A 19,307-nucleotide genomic window follows, 5' to 3' on the forward strand; every position below is an offset into this window, starting at 1 on the left:
TGGAACAAAATCATGTAAATGGAACCGTAGTTCATGAGTATGACATAGTTTACCTCCTTCAATGCACAGTTGCTTGGTAACTAGCATGCCTGTGGTTGTGCGCACTGTAATTTCTTTATAATAGCTTGAGCTGAGCTCAAATAAATCCAGTATATAGACAACAATGCATATCCATCACACTTCACTTTTTCAAGAAATATCTGCTGAGTGCTTCATTTGTAGTCAGGTACTGCTAGGCACAGGGCTTAAAAAGTGGAAAAGGAGAGACAGCTCCTCAGAGTAACAGATGTCTGGGGTTGCTGTGCAAATGACCACAAACTAAGGGACACAAAACAAGAGAAATGTATTCTCTCACAGACGTACAGACCAGAAACCCCCAATCAAGATACGTGCAAAGTTGCACCACGTCTAGGGGCTCTGCATGAGAATCCTTTCTGCCTCTTTCAGCTTCCAGGGGCTGCTGGCATTCCTCAGCCCATGGGGCTCCCAGCCACATCCCTCTAGTGTCTGCCTCCATCTTCACACTTTACACAGCATCGTCTGCTTCTGTGTACTCCGCTCTTCTGTCCATCAAATCTCCACTGGGCCTCTTGTAAGGACACTTGCCATTGGCTTTAGGGCCCAGCAGGATAATTCAGAATAATGTACACATCTCAAGATCCTTAATTACATCTGCAAAGACCCTTTTTCCAACTAAAGTAACAGTCACAGATTTGAGGGACTAGTGTATGGATATATCCTTGAGGGGCCACCATTTGACCTACTACTAAGTTTAAAAACTCACTGATGAATGACAAGTAAACAACCTTGTAATTAATATAATGACAATGTTCCATTATAAAGAAATATAAGTATTTTTTTCCTTAGGAAACACTTTGGAAAGGTATTAAACCAAAGCATGGGAGATAAGAAAATGCTTCCCAGAGAGTGCTTGAAGAAAAGTAGAAATGATTCAGGCAAGATGAAGATGAAATATGTGCAAATTCCTAGAGGTGAAGAAAACATGGTATTCTTAGAAACCTAAAAAAGTTCAAAGTGGTTGGAGCTTAGGGAATCTTGGCAGTGAGCAGTCAGGTTCATCAGTAATAGTTTAATGGTTAAGGAACATTTAAGAATTTGAACATTAGCAGTTCCAGCTGTGGCACAGGGGGTTAAGGATCTGGTGGTGTCTCTGTGGTGGCATGGGGTCAATCCCTGGTCCCGTCCAGTGGGTTAAGGATCCAGCATTGCCACAGCTGTGGCATAGGCTGCAGATGTGGCCTGGATTCGATCCCTAGCTGGGGAAATGCCAGATGCTGTAATGTAGCTGAAAAAAGAAAAACAAAAGAATTTGAACTTTAAAGGTGTTGATGAATAGATATACAGATGACCGTGGCCTGTTCAGTTATGCATTTTGAATCCACAGCTCTGGCTGCCGAGAGAGGGGACAAGAGGCCAGACTGGAGGCAGGAGGGTGAACTGGAGAGTCTCACACAGCAATCCAGTGAAGTGTTTATGCTGGTCCCAACCAGGGAAGAGACAAAGAGATAAAAAGATTCTGATGAATTCAAGAGATATTTTAGAAGGATTGCTAGTGCTAAGCAATCAATTGAATTTGAGAGTAAAGAGAACAAAGGTACAAATTATCATGAGGGCCAGGAGGGATGATGAACTTCATTTAGACAAGAGGCAAGAGGAGAACAGGTGTGGGGTATGGAAGGAAAGAGAATTTCATTTCAGACACGTAAAGTTTAAAATACGTGCTTTGAGGTTCCCATCATCGCTCAGCAGAAATGAATCTGACTAGCATCCATGAAGACACAGGTTCGATTCCTAGTCTCGCTCAGTGGGTTAAGGATTTGGAATTACTGTGAGCTGTGGGGGAGGTCACAGCTGCAGCTCTGATTCGACCCCTAGCCTGGGAACCTCCATATGCCCCAGGTGTGGTCTTAAAAAAAACAAATAAATAAATAAATACCTGCTTCTAGGTTTCAGATTGGCCTGTGGACAATATGCTCAAAGGGACATTTAGACTGGATGTAATAATATGGGAGTTATTACCTGAAATGTCATACCTGAAATCAAGAGGGATTGACTGAGATGCCCTCCCCCAGGGCAAGTGCCAAACAAGAATGGTCCAGACCTTGAAGAAAATAGTATTTTAAGAAAAGGACAGAAGTAGGAGTCTTTCAAGGATGCTGGTGCCTATGTCTGTGCACAGGTGGTGGTTGAGATGCGCAGGGGGAGAGAAGAATGAAAACAGGTGCTTTCACAGTGAGGCGACATTACTCAGAAGGAATCATGTTCCGTATTCTGTTTTCCTGTTCAGTCTTCTTTCTCTTTTCCAATGTTGCTTTTCCCAACCTCTTCTCTCAAGTCACCCACGGCATCACCTCCTCTCAGATGAAGGTGACTGTTTCAAATAAGAGAGTATTTAATTAAACTCACTCAATGAATAGGACTAATGAGAAGGACTTTTGGAATGAACTATCAAGAGACGTCTGGTGACCCAAGTGAAAGCAGTTAACATACATTAGAGTAACTGGACTCAGCCTGAGGCGTGTAGAAGCAGCAGAAGTCAGGAGGTGGAAGCATCGAGTTTGACTATTAAGAGGAGAAGAAAGGTAGGGCAATAGCTCTAGGGTTGTGTGACCCTGAGGGACATTTTCTTTACTCTGATCCTGTTCCCAGGACCTTTCAATCGTGGAAGGAACCCGAGCAGTATTAATGTGAAGGATGGATCAAAGAGCAGAAAGGCTGAAAGCAAATGAGAAGGAAAAAAATCGCTATGTGAAATGGTTAAAAAAAAAAAAAAAAGCAAAAACCCTCCATCATCTGCAGAGAAGTTCCACATTTATCCTAAAGTGGGGGACACTGGTGCATGGTGATGGAAGGCATGTGGAGAACCGGGAAATAACACAGGTACTTTTTCAGATTTTCTGGTGTGAAATCTTGGTTCTCACCATGTGAAAGTCCTAGGCTTTGGGTGGAAGAATGAGGCCAGGGAATCTGCTGAGCCTGAGGAGAGAGGTGGAGGCCTCGGGGATCTGAGAGAGAAAAGGAGGTTGGGAAAAGCAGCTCTGGAAAGCAGTGAAGGGAGCTACGCTGGAAGGCAGAGGGTGATTCTTTACTGGTAGTTCTGGCTTTTTATTGTGTCAGTTTGTCCTTTTAACTTTCAAAAGACGATTTCCCTTGGGGTGACACAACTAAGCACTATTTACTTTTTGATTACATAGTTTGGAAGATGGTGGCAGCTCCCAGGATTACAAACAAAACAACAGCACCAAAGATCAACAGCAGAAGCCTTGAGCTAAAAAAATATTTCTCACATTTCACATATTTCAAAAACTGGAAATGCAGTTAGGCTCAGCAGAACCTTTTTATGATGCAAAAGACTCAAGTTGGGTTTTGTTTGTTTTTTTCAGTGTTTCAACATTTCTATCAATTCATAGGGCCAATAATTGATCAAATCAATCTTACATGAAATTTTTCTTTAAGGGAAATTTTAAAGGGAAAAGGGAAGGTAAGACAGCTCTGAGCAAGAAAAAGGAGGGAAAGAGGGTAAGGTGAGAGAGTGGCTTGTGTGTCTACCTTTCTGGAGTAGCATCCCCTTGGTGTGCCTGATGTTTATTCTTCCCTCGATATTTCATACATGCAAGACCTTTGCCTTGGAATTCTGAGGATCTTTCAGAACATGTAATTCCCTTTAGCTTGAAAGAGAAAATTTGGGCATTTCTAAGGAAGCACAGGAGGAGAAGAGGCCTGTTACAGAGTTGTTCATCTGATGCCCTCTATTAAACTATCTAAGAAATGAACAAATGTTATCAGCTGGGGAATCAAAGCATTTTTCTTTCCCCTCACCTCCCAGTTCTGTACATCTGTCAATTCCTGTGTTCCCAAGCATTTCCTTGCTCAAGTCACTACTCTGCTCTAGTCGATGGCAGTCTGACTCTTGTGTTTTCAATTCTGCTTTACTGTCAGAAGCAACCAGAGCAATCACGTTTAAATTCCAGTTATGTAAAATAATAAAATATTCAACCCTGAAGACCTTTTTAGATAATCCTCTTTGGAAGCTTTGACTGATTTAATGATACAATTTATAAAATATCTTTTATCCCCTGAGGGCAGAGTACACACTGGGAAATCAACACCATGCAGAGAGAGCAGCACACAAAATGTGGGGGCAAGGTCAGCACAAGGGCATGGGTGCTGATGGATATGCTGAAAAGGATGAGTTCCCCATGAAGTCTAGTTTGCTCCTGGCAGGTGGGGCCATAAGAGTCCTTGGTTCAAGTTAAAAACTTTTAAACTAAGAGCTGTATTATTTCCACATGGGCTACTAAGAGTAAAAAAGTGAAAAAGAAAGAAAAAGGTGCTTCACATATTTTTTTTTACATGCAAAAATATTCACATCCTCATGATGGGTCTGTGGAAGACATGGTGTAGGGACATGCTTTGCTTTTTCATCCAAACTCGAGTCTCTAGATTCTAACACATAGTAATAGCTAACACTTTAAAATAGTTTGCTGTTTCAGAAAGATCCACACACCCCAGTGTTCATAGCAGCACTATTTACAGTAACCATGATATAGCAACTCAAGTGTCCATCAGCAGACAAATGGATAAAGATGCTCTACATATATACATATTCATTAAAAAGAATGAAATTTTGCCATTTGCAGAAACAGAGATGGACTTGGAGCATATTATGCTAAGTAAAATAAGTCAGAGAAACACAAATATTGTATGGTATTACTTTTATGTGGGACCTAAAAAAGTACAAAAAACTAGTGAATATAACAAAAAAGAAACAGACTCAAAGACAGAACAAACTAGTGGTTACCAGTGAAGAGAGAGAAGGAGGAGGAGCAATTTAGGTGTATGGGAGTAAGAGGTTCAAACTACTGTGTATAAAATAGCTACGAGATATACTGTACAACATGAACAATTAAGCTAATATTTTATAATAGCTATAAATGGAGTTTAAAAATAGTGAATCATTAGATTGTACACCTGTAATTTATATAATATTCTACACCAACTTCAATAAAAAACAAAATACATTAAAAAAAATACCTTCTATGTGCAATCCAGTTTTCCAAGGATTTTATACACATTCACCTGTTTAACCCTCACATCAATTCAATCAAGGAAGAACTATTTTTATACTCATTTTAGAAATGATAACTCTGAGGCTCAGAGAAGAGAAATAACCTGCTCAAGGTCAAATAGGAATCAAGTAATAGAACAGGAACTAAAACTAGGCAGCTGTACCCTTAATGACTGTGAATATTTCCTTTCACCATTGAGTTAATATATAACATCTTGTGTTGCTACGGTCTAGGATATTTCCAATGCAGTTTCATTATACGGGAAATTATACACAGTCCTACGTTTTGTATTGGTAGAATAAACACTGTATGATCTTGACAAATTTTGAAGAAATCTCTTTGCATTTATAATATAGGATAGTTTTATGTACATCATGTCTTTTTGACTATTTTTTTAAAATTATAGTTGATTTACAATGTTGTGCCAATTCCTACTATATAGCAAAGTGACCCAATCATACATATATATATTCCTTTTCTCATGTTATCTTCGACTATTTAAGAACAGCTTAACATGGTAACCTACACACATTAAGAAATCAATACGTATTTCTTTAGCTTTTATTATTAATATATTACCTTTGTTATTTTATTCTTATTGTTTTTATCATAATTATTTTATTATTTTCAGTATTCTGATACTATTTTGAAATTCTTGGCAACTGAATATTTACATATCTTTATTCTCGTAATAAACACACTTTACCCTTGCCCCACCATCCAATTTATATTTAGTGCCTTGCTTTCTTCCATTGCTCTGTGTGTGTGGCCATTACCTGCATTTATTTTGACAGGTACATTGTTGTCTTATGGGTCAGGTGGTTGCATGGGTTTTTGGCATCCTCATTTAATATTCTAGTCTTCAGTCTTTATTTAGGACTTTATATACATATATGTGTGTATATATGTTTCCCATTTTACAGAACATTTCACAAATGTTTAATTAGCTCCCTGAATAAGACAACTGGAAAATCTTAGACCTCCCTGCCAAGAGGCTCTCAAACTATTAGAAGCAGAGGCTCTAAATTTACCATTTAGCCCCTAACCAGTTTTTCCACCTCTGCTTCTGCTTGCTGCCACCATCTTCATCCTCCTCAGAGACCAGTTCCTCATTCTCTTCCTGTATCAGCCCTCTTCTGGCTTCCATTGTCTCTTACCAACCAAGACCCCACATTCAGCTGTTATATCAATGCCAATCCCACCAATAACTCTTATCCACTAGTCTTTCCATTCCATCTTTTACAGTTTTGCTTACTCCTCTACCACTCTGTGCAATTACAATCTGGGGAATACTAGCAGCTACCAAACCCAATGACCTTTTCAGTGTTCACTTGCCTTCAACTGCATGACTGTTAACACAGCTCATCATTTTCTCTTTTCATGGATCCAGGGGGCATGGTCTCAAGTTTTGTCTCTGAACCCTACTTAACTGTGAGTCACCTTCTAGAGAACTTGTCTCAGTGAACTGCTGAAGGGTCAACTCAGTCCAGAAAACATTCAGGGCCACACATCAATATCACACAACAACATAGCTTCTCTCCCTCTTACAAATGCTAAATAATTAGACTATTTCTTATCAAAATAATTTAGTCCATCTCTACATTATAAATGTTGTACATGTCTTTCCTTAACTAATAGAGGGTAGGCTCATTGAAAACTGATTTCTCTCTTCAACACCTATTTGCCTCAGAGTCTACACAGTATTATGCATATATCCAATGAACATGTATTTTGTCAATAATAGGTAAATTGATAGTGCTATATTATATACATTTTATTATATCTTTGTTAGGTTTATGCACTATTAGGTTTATTTACTATCTTCAGAGTGTTCTAAAAATGGAGAAAAATTTAGCAATGCTTTTGTCAAGCTTCCGTTAATTGAGTGTATATTATGTAACTAGGCCATTTATACAGATTGATACAGTGTTTCCTCGCTACTGTTTTATGAGAGAATAACTGTGTCAACATATGAGGGACTGTGGTTCAAAGATGTTAAGTGTCTTGCTCAAGAGGATATGTTTTGGTAAGTGGTGAGACCAGCATATGAACTTAAAGCATCTGGCCTTGCCTCAGGCTTATCACAACCCTGTCTAACTTTCATAACAAGACGTAGCTCAGTCTTTACCCACTGTTGGAATGAAGGCCTGTCTAAGGAGCCTAGATCATGTTCTTCCTTTTATAAAAGCCCATCACACAGAGACAATGCTTTTGCATACTGCTTGTTTCTTTGTTTCATGGATATCAATTGTATCTCACCAATTTACTATTAAGAAAATTAAGAATGGGGACAATGCAATATGCTTTCTCTGTATCCCGCTAACTATCCTAACAGAAAGAGTGACTATAAAGTAGCTTAGTAGTTCCTGAAATAGTTAATCATTTCCACTCAGCGTTTTAACTTTCTGTCTTCAGAACAATCCAATATCTCTCATGGCCAAGATTTAAACAGTAAAATTCGTTCTCAGATTCTGACTTGTAATTAAACACAGGGAAAAAAAAAAGCCTATATGTGAGGCATCGACTTTACTTGTTGCAGCAAATGAGGTAGTCACTACAAAGCAACACTGCTGGCTCTTTTTTTCCCCTCTTATTAAAATCTTCAATTTTAGAATAATGTCAATGCAATATATCAGAAAATCAGTCCCTTTTTGCAATAAACAATTATATACAAAATAAAACTGGCAACTTGTCCTTAAATACTGAAACAAACAAACAAATACAGGAAAAAGGCCTTTTATTTCTTAGACCCGATTTATTTGTTTCTTCAACAGTCCTCTTTACCAGATTTACCACAGCACTGGCAAGTCCTATATTATATTTATTGCTCTGCTGTGCTGTCTTGACATTGTCTTACAAAGAGAAACCATCTGTAAATATTTATTAAGCAAACACTAATTACCTTGCTAACGACAATGATTGCTTATAAATGCTTATACTATGTATAACAATAATCTATATTCATTAACCCTTATTATATGCTGTTCAAGGTACTAAGCACTTAATCCTTACCATAAATAACACCACCAGAAAGGTATCATTTTCATCTCCATCTGACTTAAAGAAAACTGGCCCCAGGAAGAACCAGGACTCACTAAATGTCCCAAAGTGCTAAGTGCTAGAACTAGCACTAATTACTAATACAGAACAAAGCAATCTGAAAATTCTGATTTTTGTTTTGTGTTTTTTGTTTGTTTTGCATTGCAGAAATTCATGGCCATGGGATCAATCCTGTGCCACAGCAGCAAACTGAGCCACTGCAGTGACAACTCTTGATTCTTAACCTGATGCACCATGACACCCCATGATAGAGAACTCCATCATATTTCTCCTCAAATGATGTTCAAGGGGATTCTCTTGTTGAGAGAACATGCTAAATTTAAGGAAAAAGAAAAACTCAACTCACTCAAATGGAGTGAGAGTAGGAGCCTGACAATTTATTTGATTATAATAAAAATGTTCAAAATGATTGATGATAAAATCCCCTGACTCTGGCCTTCTAGACTTCCGATATGGAAGTAACATTCCAAGAGGCTTTGAAAAGTTTAAGTAAATTCAAAATTAGCCTCTTCTGACCTCACTGAGACACACCACTCCCTTCAACAGAGAGATGGCGGCCACCACTATAGTCTCTGGCAGCCATAACTTCATTGATAATATTACCAGATAACAACAAATTGCACTATTTATAGTCTGTGCAACTCTCACAGACTATATTCTTATTGTGATTTTCATACTTGCCAAAGAGATGTAAGTACTTCTAGAGACAGATGTAGTTTTCTGTCTCTCTCTTCATAGTTTCCTAGAATTAATAACATCTAAATGATGCTTCAAACTCGGTTGACGAACAGCTGAAAGCAATGGAAAAAGCAAGCAGTTACAAAAGTAAAAAAAAAAAAAAAATTGTAGAAAATGAAACAGTTGGGTGGATTTATTTTTTCTTCATAAGTGAGACCGTGTGTGTGGATGCATGTATGTGTGGATGTGTGTAGCTAAATGAGTATGTGAAATGAATACATTTAATTGGAGACTACTGCCAATCCTGCCCACATTTCCCCCCACTATATGGAAGTAGGACAGTGGAAGAAAACATTGTTATGATTTACCTTAAATCTGGAAAAGATCTAGATTTGCTCACCCTCTTTCTGGCCATCAGGTTAGAGTTTGGTCATTAGTAGGGAATGGTAGGGATTATCATGTCTTGTCATTTCTGGATACCCTGTGCCTTCTTTTCAACTTCATATAAACCGAGTATATATATCTTTCTGTCTCAATACATATTTTCAGAGGCATGATTGTTTCTTAGTTGTTCTTTTTTGTTGTCCATTCAAGCATCACATTTTTATTTTGCACTAATTGAGGATTAGTTAACTGGATAATGTGACAGATGGCAGTCACAAGGACGGCAAGTACCTAGTTTATGAGAGTCTGCCTTTACCTTCATCACAGAGTCCACCTTTGACTCCATAACAGCACTTTTGTAAACACATATGCAAATATTCAATAGTGAGAAGAATAATACTGTCACATCTGGTGGTTTTAAGAATCCGAAGAGTCCAGGACTCATCTCTTTGTCATAAGCAAGCCAAGCAAACGAGAACGATAGGCTGCTGGACCAAAACACATCCTGACCTGGGGCTACACACTACTTACAGTGCATAATTCTTTCCTCATTTTAATGCCTATACGCCCTTTAAGGTTATTCTGGATGTACCTTAGCTGGCTTTCCTTTGTATAAAGTGTTCCAAGGAAAGATGTGGTTGCAAAGTTCCCTACAGGTTGTCATGGAGACTCCTGACAAAACTCAGACACACAAAACTCAATTATCTCCTCTACACACTTAAAACATCCAAACTTTCTCACCCTTCCCCCGCCCCCACCATACATTCCAACCTTAGTTTGGTTTCTTTTATAGAAAAAAAAATGTATGGGAGGCTAATTGATTCGGCAGAGCTAGTTCAGAAATAAACAGAGAAAAAAAAAACTATCTCATTTTTTACCAGATTGTAAACAGAAGACTTCCACAGTGTCTCCCACGGTGCAAGGTGGTGAGCTAATCATGCTGAGACCCAGGAGGTCACAGCCAATAATTAAGACACTTGTTCCAGGGGTCTGCGTGGTGTAGTCCTGTACCAGCTCAGAATGGATTTTCCATAAATTCAAGAAAAGGTCCTTTAGAACCCTAATTTAACATCTACATCTTAGCTAATTAAGAACATTTATGGTTCAAACCAATGCATCACTTCACACCTAGTGTATAGATAAAGTACCATCCTGATTACAGGAGGAGTGAAAATCTTACTTTTTTTTTTTTTTTTCCCCTCTCCTGTATTGAGCTCTTTCAGTATCTAAAATGTTTGCTGGAGAAGAAACAGAGACACTCTTTGCAGCATTATGGTCAGGGTGACAAAGGAAAGCACTGACAAGGTATGCATGCACTCAATATCAAAATAGCAGATAATATTGTCAGGTCATGAGACAAGTTAAAAATGCTACAGAAAAAAAGTTCTTGCCAAAAAGTTGAATCCCCTGGCCCCCAAGGGTGGTACTGATTAACATTAGAAAAGTTGGACAAAGATGCCTAGGGATCTCAGGAGAGAGGTTTCTGGGGTTTTTTTTTTTGTTTGTTTGTTTGTTTTTCCAGTGGAGGTGGAGTCTCACATCTATCAAGTACAGTTTACTTGAGGATCTGACTCAAACCAAAACATTATCTCCAATATTTTCCACAGCCAAGAAGTGATCTCAGGACTTTATGTACCATGTTATGTTCCAAGCTTGACTAGCTCTACTTTATAAACAGAAATTCTAATGTACAAAGAAATAAGAAGGTTCTACAATTCGAAAGTGACCTGAGTGCTGGCTTCTTTGGTTTGTTTCACATTATAAAAATAAAAAAAAATAAAAAAAATAAAAAATCCAGGCCAGACAAGCTTCTCAAATCATTCCGAACAATTCTGATAATGTGCAATTTAAAGTTCTGGGATTTTAACACTTGTTTTTATTTCAAAAACTGCAAAACCAGAGTTCCTGCTGTGGCTCAGTGAGTTAAGAATCCAACTGCAGCATCTCTGGTCACCGTAGAGCTGTGAGTTCAATCCCCAATCTGGTGCAGTGGGTTAAAGGATCCAACATTGCTGCAGCTGCAGGTAGGTCACAGCTGTAGTTCAGATTCAATCCTTGGCCTGGGAACTTCCCTATGCCATGGGTGTGGCCATAAAAAAACCCTGCAAAACCCTCTTCATATTCTGAATATTCTTGAATTATTTCTGCACTCATAAGATTTGAGTTGCATCTCAACTTAGTTGCTAAACTACTTTACAGCTGCTTTTGTTAAAAAAAATTAATCTCTTTAATGCATTAAAGAAAATGAAGTTTTTTTGGGGTAGCTTTATTTACCTATACTTGCATAAATGATTAGGAAGAGAGGTATAATAAAACTGGATGCAGTAGTTTTGCTCCAAAATATTGCTTTGCTCTAATTATCATCCTAAGGCATAGCTTAATTAAGATCTAAATATATAACTTTAATTCAAATGCAGCTGAAATTTGAGAGTAGCAGAGAAGAGCAGCAATTCAAAATTTAAAAAGAATGAAATTAAGAATGACTATACACTAACCATACAGTAATCATTTAAGCCAAATAGTAGACTCATTCTTCATAGTTTCTTTTTCAATATATGTCTGTACTTCTAAACAACATAAAGGAGAGACTTAACTCATCCTAATAACAACAGTGAAGCAACGCATATAATTCAACTGAAAATAACATGGCACTTATGATTGATAATTTAATAACATCTAAACAGGAACTATAAAGTATTTTATAAAATCATAATTTTTGTAAAATTTTCATGAAATCTTAAAATTCTTAAAAGCTTAGCATTTATTTCTGTAACTTGATTCTAATTTTGCAGAGCCCAAACAATAACATTAAGGTTTACTTATTCCATTATTTTAACTACTTTTTTGCCCCTCTTTGGATGTGGGGGGAGGAAGTCTTTTAGATGAACAATTGAAGAATTTTTGTTTCATATTTTTCATGCATCATAGATGGGGCAAATATTTCATTACAGGTATTATTATAAATATCACTTTTCATGTGAAAGTATTATGAATACAAGTAATTAGCTTGTAACAGTATAGACGACTTGAGAAAAAAATGTGTAAAATACCAAACATCATGACAATTAATACACACAGTTTCTATTATTGTTTTCTCTTTTGCTTCCCTTTAATTTATTTCAGCATATACTGATACAATTTATATTGAGCAGTAGACAGATGAACTATTAGTGATGTGTTCTGATAAGATATAAGTTAAGAGGATTTAAAAAGTATTAGCTATGTCATGATTTTGAATTTCCATCAATTAAAAGCACTTTCCTGCAATCCACTGTAAATTAAACTATTTACAGCAGTGAAGATTTCCCATGCCCATGACCACACTAAGAGCCAAGACTGCCCTCTCCCTCTTCCACATCACTGCTGCAAAATCAGACTCTCCTGTGGGCATGGGACTGGTTTTGCATTGCTTCAGTGCTCACCCTGTCAGTGCCTCAATCAGTACCTGATCCTTTCCCAGAGCATTTTGCAACTTGGTCATAAATATAGAAAAAGATAGTTTTTGAAGAACATTTAGCACTTAACCATAAAAATGTCTCTTTAACATACATTACTAAACTTAAATTACACACTACCCAATAGTCAAGTTAAATGCTTCAATTGAAAACTTATGTGTTTAGCTGCACTTACTTTGAAATGTAGATACCTTAGCGAAATATTATGTCACAATATTAAACATGTTTAATTCATTATCACAAGTTACTTTTTACTTGATCAAGTGCACACACACACACACACACACACACACAAAGAATGACTTAACTCTTACTTATCCACTACCATTATGTCAACATAATGTAATTTTCTTTTCTTTCCAATTAGATTTAATGATGAAATAAAACCAATAAAACTTATCTGTTCTTGTTTTACAATGAAGCCTCTCTTTCAGTAAGTGCTAATTCATTTCTATCTTTTCAACTTTATTTTGTGCCTGTAAGAAAGCATTAGTTTTGAAATCATTATTTAGGTTACAAATACTGAAAGATTCAACCGACTTTCATTTTAAGGCACATATTGCTTTTTGTTTCTTCTTGGTTTGAAAACTGCTACCTAGGACTCTCCAGCTTGCATGTCACAACACCCCCACAAATCTGTTATTTACTTTACAAGGTCTGAAACTTTAAGTAACAGCCCCCTCTCTTGCCTTACCATGCCTTTGATACCCAGTAATTTATCACTTGATAGTAAGTATCATTTGTGCCACAAAAGACCCAGAAACAAAGAAACAGTTTTAGAGATTATAATAACCAGTCAGAGAGTTGGTTTGCCATACTTTATTTCTTTATGCCATTGGACAAACAGATTTCTCATTAAGGGTCCAAATCAATAGAGCTGGTGGGAAAGTTGTAAATATCTCATTAATAAGATTAATTAGTGTTTTATGTTAGCTATACCAGCAAATAATTCAGAAGGCTATTGCTAATTGAATTAGCAACATTCAAGGAAAAATCATTTTGTTTTTGTCATCTTATCAATATTAGAATGGAAATTTTAATAACTAGTTAATTTTAATAATTAACTACTAATGTTAATAAAATCACATTTTCTTTTAAGAGTTGGAGAAATACATGATCTATGTAGGAAAAAAAAAGTTTCTTATCCAAAGTACCCATCTTCTTTTTTTCTATTATTGCAATGACAAAACAATATACTTCAAATCAAAGTTATATACCTATTAGAAAGGATGACAGAGATCAACAACAAAACAAAAATGTCAGCATTTTCCCCCCAAATTCCAATCCACCAGAAATCCATATGCATCTAGTTATCTTTAAAGTTTAGAGACTGATAATGATGACTTGTCACAATGAAAAAGAAAATTCCTTCCATATATTTTACAACTAACTACTCACTGTGTAAAAAGAATTTCAACTTTGCAAAGTATGAGAATATTATTTGCCAACTATATGCTGCCGTTGTCCACAAATGGGTTACCTAAACACTGTATGTGCATGGAAGGGACATAGTGCACAGGGGTCATGTCCATTGCAATTAAGAATATTAGGATTCCTAGGTGACATACGGGAGGAACCGACAAAGTGTAATATCCATGTCATGAAAAAGGCTGCATTCCATTGTTAAAAGTTCAATCGCAGAAGCTATTTTATTTATTCATTATCAAGGAACTCAACAATATTGAGTTTCAACAACATTTTGTGAAAGATATTTTCCTTTATTGCTATGAAAAATAGTTATGTTGATCCACCTTAAGTCATGCATGATGTACACACTAATGGACTGCATACTAATATATATATGTATAGTTATATGTATATATGCATACATACCCCCTACATGGTGTTTCAGACCTGAAGGAAAGCTTTTAGCAACAAACTGTTACCACCAGACTGTGAGACTGAATGACCTCCTTAGTAACTGCCTGAAGACCCCACACAAGCACCTTAGCAACAGGGGAGAAGAAAGAGAGACTTTGTTTCCACAAGGCAAAAGCTGTTGCTAAGCAAAAATGACAACCCAAAATAGAGAAAACTGTAACTTGTTTTTTGAGAACCACTTCACAAGTTTCATGATTTAATTGGCCCCATTCACTTCAACAGAGACACCCAAACTCCATGAGAAGCAAAAACAAAACCCTGAGACAACTTGTGCCAAACCCACTTCTACACCCTGCAGATAAGCAGTTACCTCTCCTGCACCTCAAGCCAAAATCAACCCAAAGATCCACAGTGAGGTTATTTCCTCCTCCTGACTTCTTGTTCTGCTCTTCTGATTCATTCCACATTTCACCCAAGCCACTGGTTGCGACCTTAAAACAAGTAGTTTTAAGCGGTTGCTTAAACCCCGAAGTCTCTAGAGTCTTGTAATGTAGGCTCTACAAAGACTTGGGAGTAAACCCAAAGCTATCGATCGCACACCTGCTGGCTGGGTCTGCGGCTGCAGCCTTACCATCCTCCTGGGACCACTTACCTGCTGCTCCCCGGGCTCGGTGGATTTCACCAGGTGCTTATCCTTATACAGAGACCAGAGACCGATATTGGGCAGGAAAATTAAAGCCACCATGAATATCAAAGTCATCTGCAGAAATCTCTTCTGTTTCCTCTTCATCGCAAATGATAACAGAGCAGAAAAGTTAAAGATGTTGCCTGACCGCTTCTTGGGTTTAATGTCAAAGTCCTTTCCTTTCCTCTGCGAAGCACCAGAAACTGAGGAGCAGCTGAAAACTTTTGTCGCGTGCTCAGCACCAAGGTGCAGGATTCAGAAGGAGTGGGGCGTCTGCAGAACCAACGCACAGTTACTTTCTCCCCCCCGCCCCAGAAAACTATGACGACGGCATTATCTATTGGCTCAGAAGTAAATGACTTGACTGAGGCAATCATTAAGCCTATCGACCTCCATGAAAAAAGCCACGGAATAGATATGATCATTCCATAGACTAATCATAAGTTATGAAAAAGTCAATAGCAAGCCAGATACTTAAGAAAACAGGGCTCTGGTGTTCCCCACTCTGTGTGGGAGGGCAGGGCTGAGGGCAGCGGGTGCGCAGGAGATCTGCGTGGGAAGCGGCTCAGACCCAGCAAGTGTCAGGAAGAAAAGTGTCCGCTCTTGACACCGGAGCATCACCTCCCTCGTCTCCCTGGATGTCTCCTCCTGCGCTCCCCCTGGGATAACCCGCCCGAACTCCAGCTCAAGTCCCTCCGCGGTCAGCGAGCTGGCGGGCTCCCGGGGGTCCAGCGACTCCGGGTCCGGGGCGGAAGCGCTTTTGGGATCGAGGTCCACCAACTTCCGCACGCTCAGGCGCGGCGGACACCCTCGTCCGCGGGCAAGGGCTCGGCCACCCGGGCGCCCAGGGACAGGAGGTTCCTGACCGGCGCGGAGTCCGACCGGGAGGCGGAGGCGCCGCGCCGTCTGTGCTCGCGCGGCGCCCGAGCTGCGGTCCTCGGCCAAGTGCGCGCCCTACCCATCAATCGCTCCCGTTCAGCGGCGACGCTCTCACGCCCCGGCGCTCGCGTTACCATCCTCTCCCCGAGACTGAGCGAGCCCGGGGAACATCGCCGCACCTGGAGGGCGAGGCTCTCACGCTCCCGGCTCCGGGAGGGAGGGTGGCGCCCGAGCAGAGCTGGGCTCGCGGGGCGCGCGCACGGAGAGCTAGGAGGCAGGGACGCGCGCTGCTCTCGCCGCCGTCGCCTCGTCGCCTGCCTGCGCGGGGACGAGGCTGTGCCGCCACGTGCGGAAGCCTGGCCGGGCGGGGAGGGCAGTCCCCCGCTGCCAGCGCCTATAAAATCCCACCCTGACGCACGGCGGCAGAGCAGGGCGACGCCGCCGCGGCCCGGGACTCCGGTCTGCCTCCCGCGCGATCGCCTCTCCGCCCCGGCTGTTCGCAAGACCTCGGACCCGCCGGGATAACGGCGCCCCGCTCGCCTCACCCCAAGGGCGCCATGCCTGAGACGCGGGGACACAGGTGGCTGGCTGCTCCGGGGTCTCCGCTGGCTCCTCTAGGGTGAGGGAAGGAGCGGAGGCGACCCGAGTCCGGCGGTCTTGCCCAGGAGCTCCCGGGCCACCCAGCCAGGTGCGCAGTGAACCTGAACCAGGAGGGGGCCGGGGATGGGGAGGCGAGGCGGGGCTTCGGCTCTAGCTCTCGGGTAGCGGCTTGCGGAGCGACACGGCGGTGCCCGGGGAGGCTTACCTGGGTCTGCACACGCCCGTGCTGGGTGAGATCGGAGTTGGCACCCTCCTACCCCGCCCCGCTCGTCCGCACCCCGCTCTCCTGGTCGCTGCGGGGCCACCTGTCCCTCTGGCCTCGAACATCCCTCCCGCCGTAACCCGGCCGAGTGGGGGACCGAGAGCAGTCCGGGAAGAAGGGCCTCCCCCCTCTACCCGGCCCCGGTAGGCGCCGCCGCCCCTGACCGCACGCGCACGAACCTGTGGCCGCGTCTCCAAGGGACCTGCGTGCCTGGCACCGAGCAGGGGGACCCCTGGGATCCGGGGCTTCTAACTCCAGGAGGAAGGGGGACTTGGATGAGGCGACAGACGTGCACGCAGTGCGCGCTGTGTCAGCCTGTCTAGAACCGAAAGGAAACGCCATGGTCCTCTTTGTTACAACTGGAAGTGATGCCCACATGCTTGCGAGGGCTGAGACTGTGCATCCAAACCGGTATTTTTTCCCTCTCTTCTTTCCTGCCTCTCTTCTTCATCTCTCTCCCCTCTTTGTCTCCTCCCCTCACTCTGCCTCCCACCTCTGTCTCCTGTCTGACTTGATAAAGGTGTAGATGTGTGAAGGGTTATGCCCTCAGCTCCTCATATTATAGTTTTAAGATGTGTCTGAACAGTACTTATCCATTGTAGATGACATGAATAAAGCTTTGTGCTGCAATATTTGTTTCTGAGAAACCCCTGCATTTCAAGAGTATAAAAAACACGTTGAATAAATGTTTGAATATGTCGTTTATGTAAAGATCAGTTACGTTTCAATTTTATACAAGTGCAACTTTGAAATCTGCAGGGCAAACGACTTACTTCCTCACCTCCCCCCGCCCCAAGCTTTCTGTACCCAAGCTTTCTGAATTACTTAACCTCTTTCTTCTATTAACAAATGCAATTCTGAAGCAAAGAAATATGAATTCTGGGAAGCAACTTGGCAGGGAGAGGTTTGCTGGGATGATAGGCCCTGAAGGAAAAGATTTTGGAAATATGTTGGATATTTTCTGTCTTGTAGATATAATTATTAGCAATTAAAAGTATTCAAAAGTGCACTTTGAATTATTAAAAATCTTTCACATTGTAAATGTTTCTTTATACTTTAAAAAAAGTTCTGGATCACCAAAGGATAGATTATCACTTGGTAGGCTAAATCCAGAATTCTGACTTGAATTGTATCTCATTATTGTTACACTAGCAAATGGTCCTACAAACAGCACCCACTCAGGGAACAGGGGTAGTTACAGTAAATGGTGTAACTATTACTTCCCACAGGAGGTACATGCAGAACACATGGCAGAGATTGGAAGGAGAAAATTATTATGTTCACCCCTGCTTTTACAGTATAGCTCCAGAAATCACTTTTTTTGCCTATGTCTTTATTTGTTTGTTCTTTTGTTTACACACAAATAACTTTCATATTGCTCCTTCGATCTGGTCTTCTTTCACAATTCCACATGTAACATTCTAACAGGTGACATTGCTTCTAGCCAAAACTGATATTTCAGCTTGTTTACAAACAAAAACCATGACCACTAATTCCTCTGTTCATATAATCCAGATTAAATACCAATGTAAATATATATATATCTAAAACATAGGAATGTTTTGTAAAATTGCTTATTAATATTGGCTTAATCAAAATCCTTATATCTTTAAAATTCATCTTATATCCAAAGACTAGCTTTTTATTCTCCTTTTTGCTCATCCATTCTGTTAGGACTCAGCTGGCAACCTCAGGTAATCAGGGTTCCATGAGTCTGGCAATGTGTAACCAGCTACAGGAACACATGGAAAGAAAATAGAGCAATAGCTTGGACCTTGCATACTTACAGTCCAGTAGAAAACGCAACATAAAAGCAACCGGAATAAAGTCCTGGAGCTCAGCTGTTTGTACTAATTTTCATTTGAGCCAGATTTAAGTCCTATCTTGAAAGAGGAAGAAGGATATTGTTTTAGTTAAGCTCTGCTCTAAAATTTGGTGCCTTAAAATGAGTCCATGTATTTTAATAGGCTCAGCTGGGTGGTTCTGCTAGATGTGATGTGGGCTGGGGTCTGGGGTTTGATCAGGCTGGGCCAGCATGGCTCCTCCTACTGCTGGCAGTTGGCCTTGTCAGCTGAAGAGCATCTGGGGCTGTCAGTTGGAACTTGATTTGAAAGAAAAGCATTTGGTCATGATTTAGCAAATTAGCAAACAGTTTCAAATTTACTGGTTTAATGTTTCACATCTGAAAAGATAAGCCTGGTGAAAGTCTGTTACTTCTTAAACCAAAAAAAGGGCATCAGCAACAATCTCTGGGGTTTGTGTTTTTACCTGAACTCTATAGAATCACAAACTAATAAGCATTTGTAAATGCATATAGAAACAAATAAGACTGCAAGTAAAGATTAAGAAAGAAATAATTTTAAGGTTATATGATAGTGTGTTAGCTACATTTT

The 19,307-nt window shown here is 40.3% G+C and overlaps 1 protein-coding gene across 17 annotated transcripts in view; it reads right to left on the minus strand.

The window, feature by feature from the left end:
- The window catches only part of GALNTL6 (polypeptide N-acetylgalactosaminyltransferase like 6), a 1,215,026-nt gene extending 1,197,751 nt beyond the window's left edge, over positions 1-17,275 (minus strand). For 12 of the 17 annotated variants that reach the window (XR_014826525.1, XR_014826524.1, XM_084994759.1 and 9 more), the window contains exon 1: positions 15,141-15,439. Coding sequence is in view for 3 of the 17 variants with exons in the window: in XM_021072443.2 (XP_020928102.1) it covers positions 15,141-15,278 (138 nt within the window). In the remaining 14 variants the exon portion in view is untranslated. Of the gene's footprint in view, positions 1-15,140; positions 15,440-16,857; positions 16,989-17,093 lie in introns of those variants that run through there. The other 5 variants (XM_084994758.1, XM_021072445.2, XM_084994753.1 and 2 more) reach the window with 2 other exon arrangements.
- Positions 17,276-19,307: the final 2,032 nt, after the last annotated feature.

The sequence above is a fragment of the Sus scrofa genome, chromosome 14, assembly GCF_054392235.1.
Source record: "Sus scrofa isolate SSC_HxYL_T2T_F1_AM1 chromosome 14, Sscrofa_HxYL_maternal_Yorkshire_Landrace_v2.0, whole genome shotgun sequence".
Lineage (NCBI taxonomy): Eukaryota > Metazoa > Chordata > Mammalia > Artiodactyla > Suidae > Sus > Sus scrofa.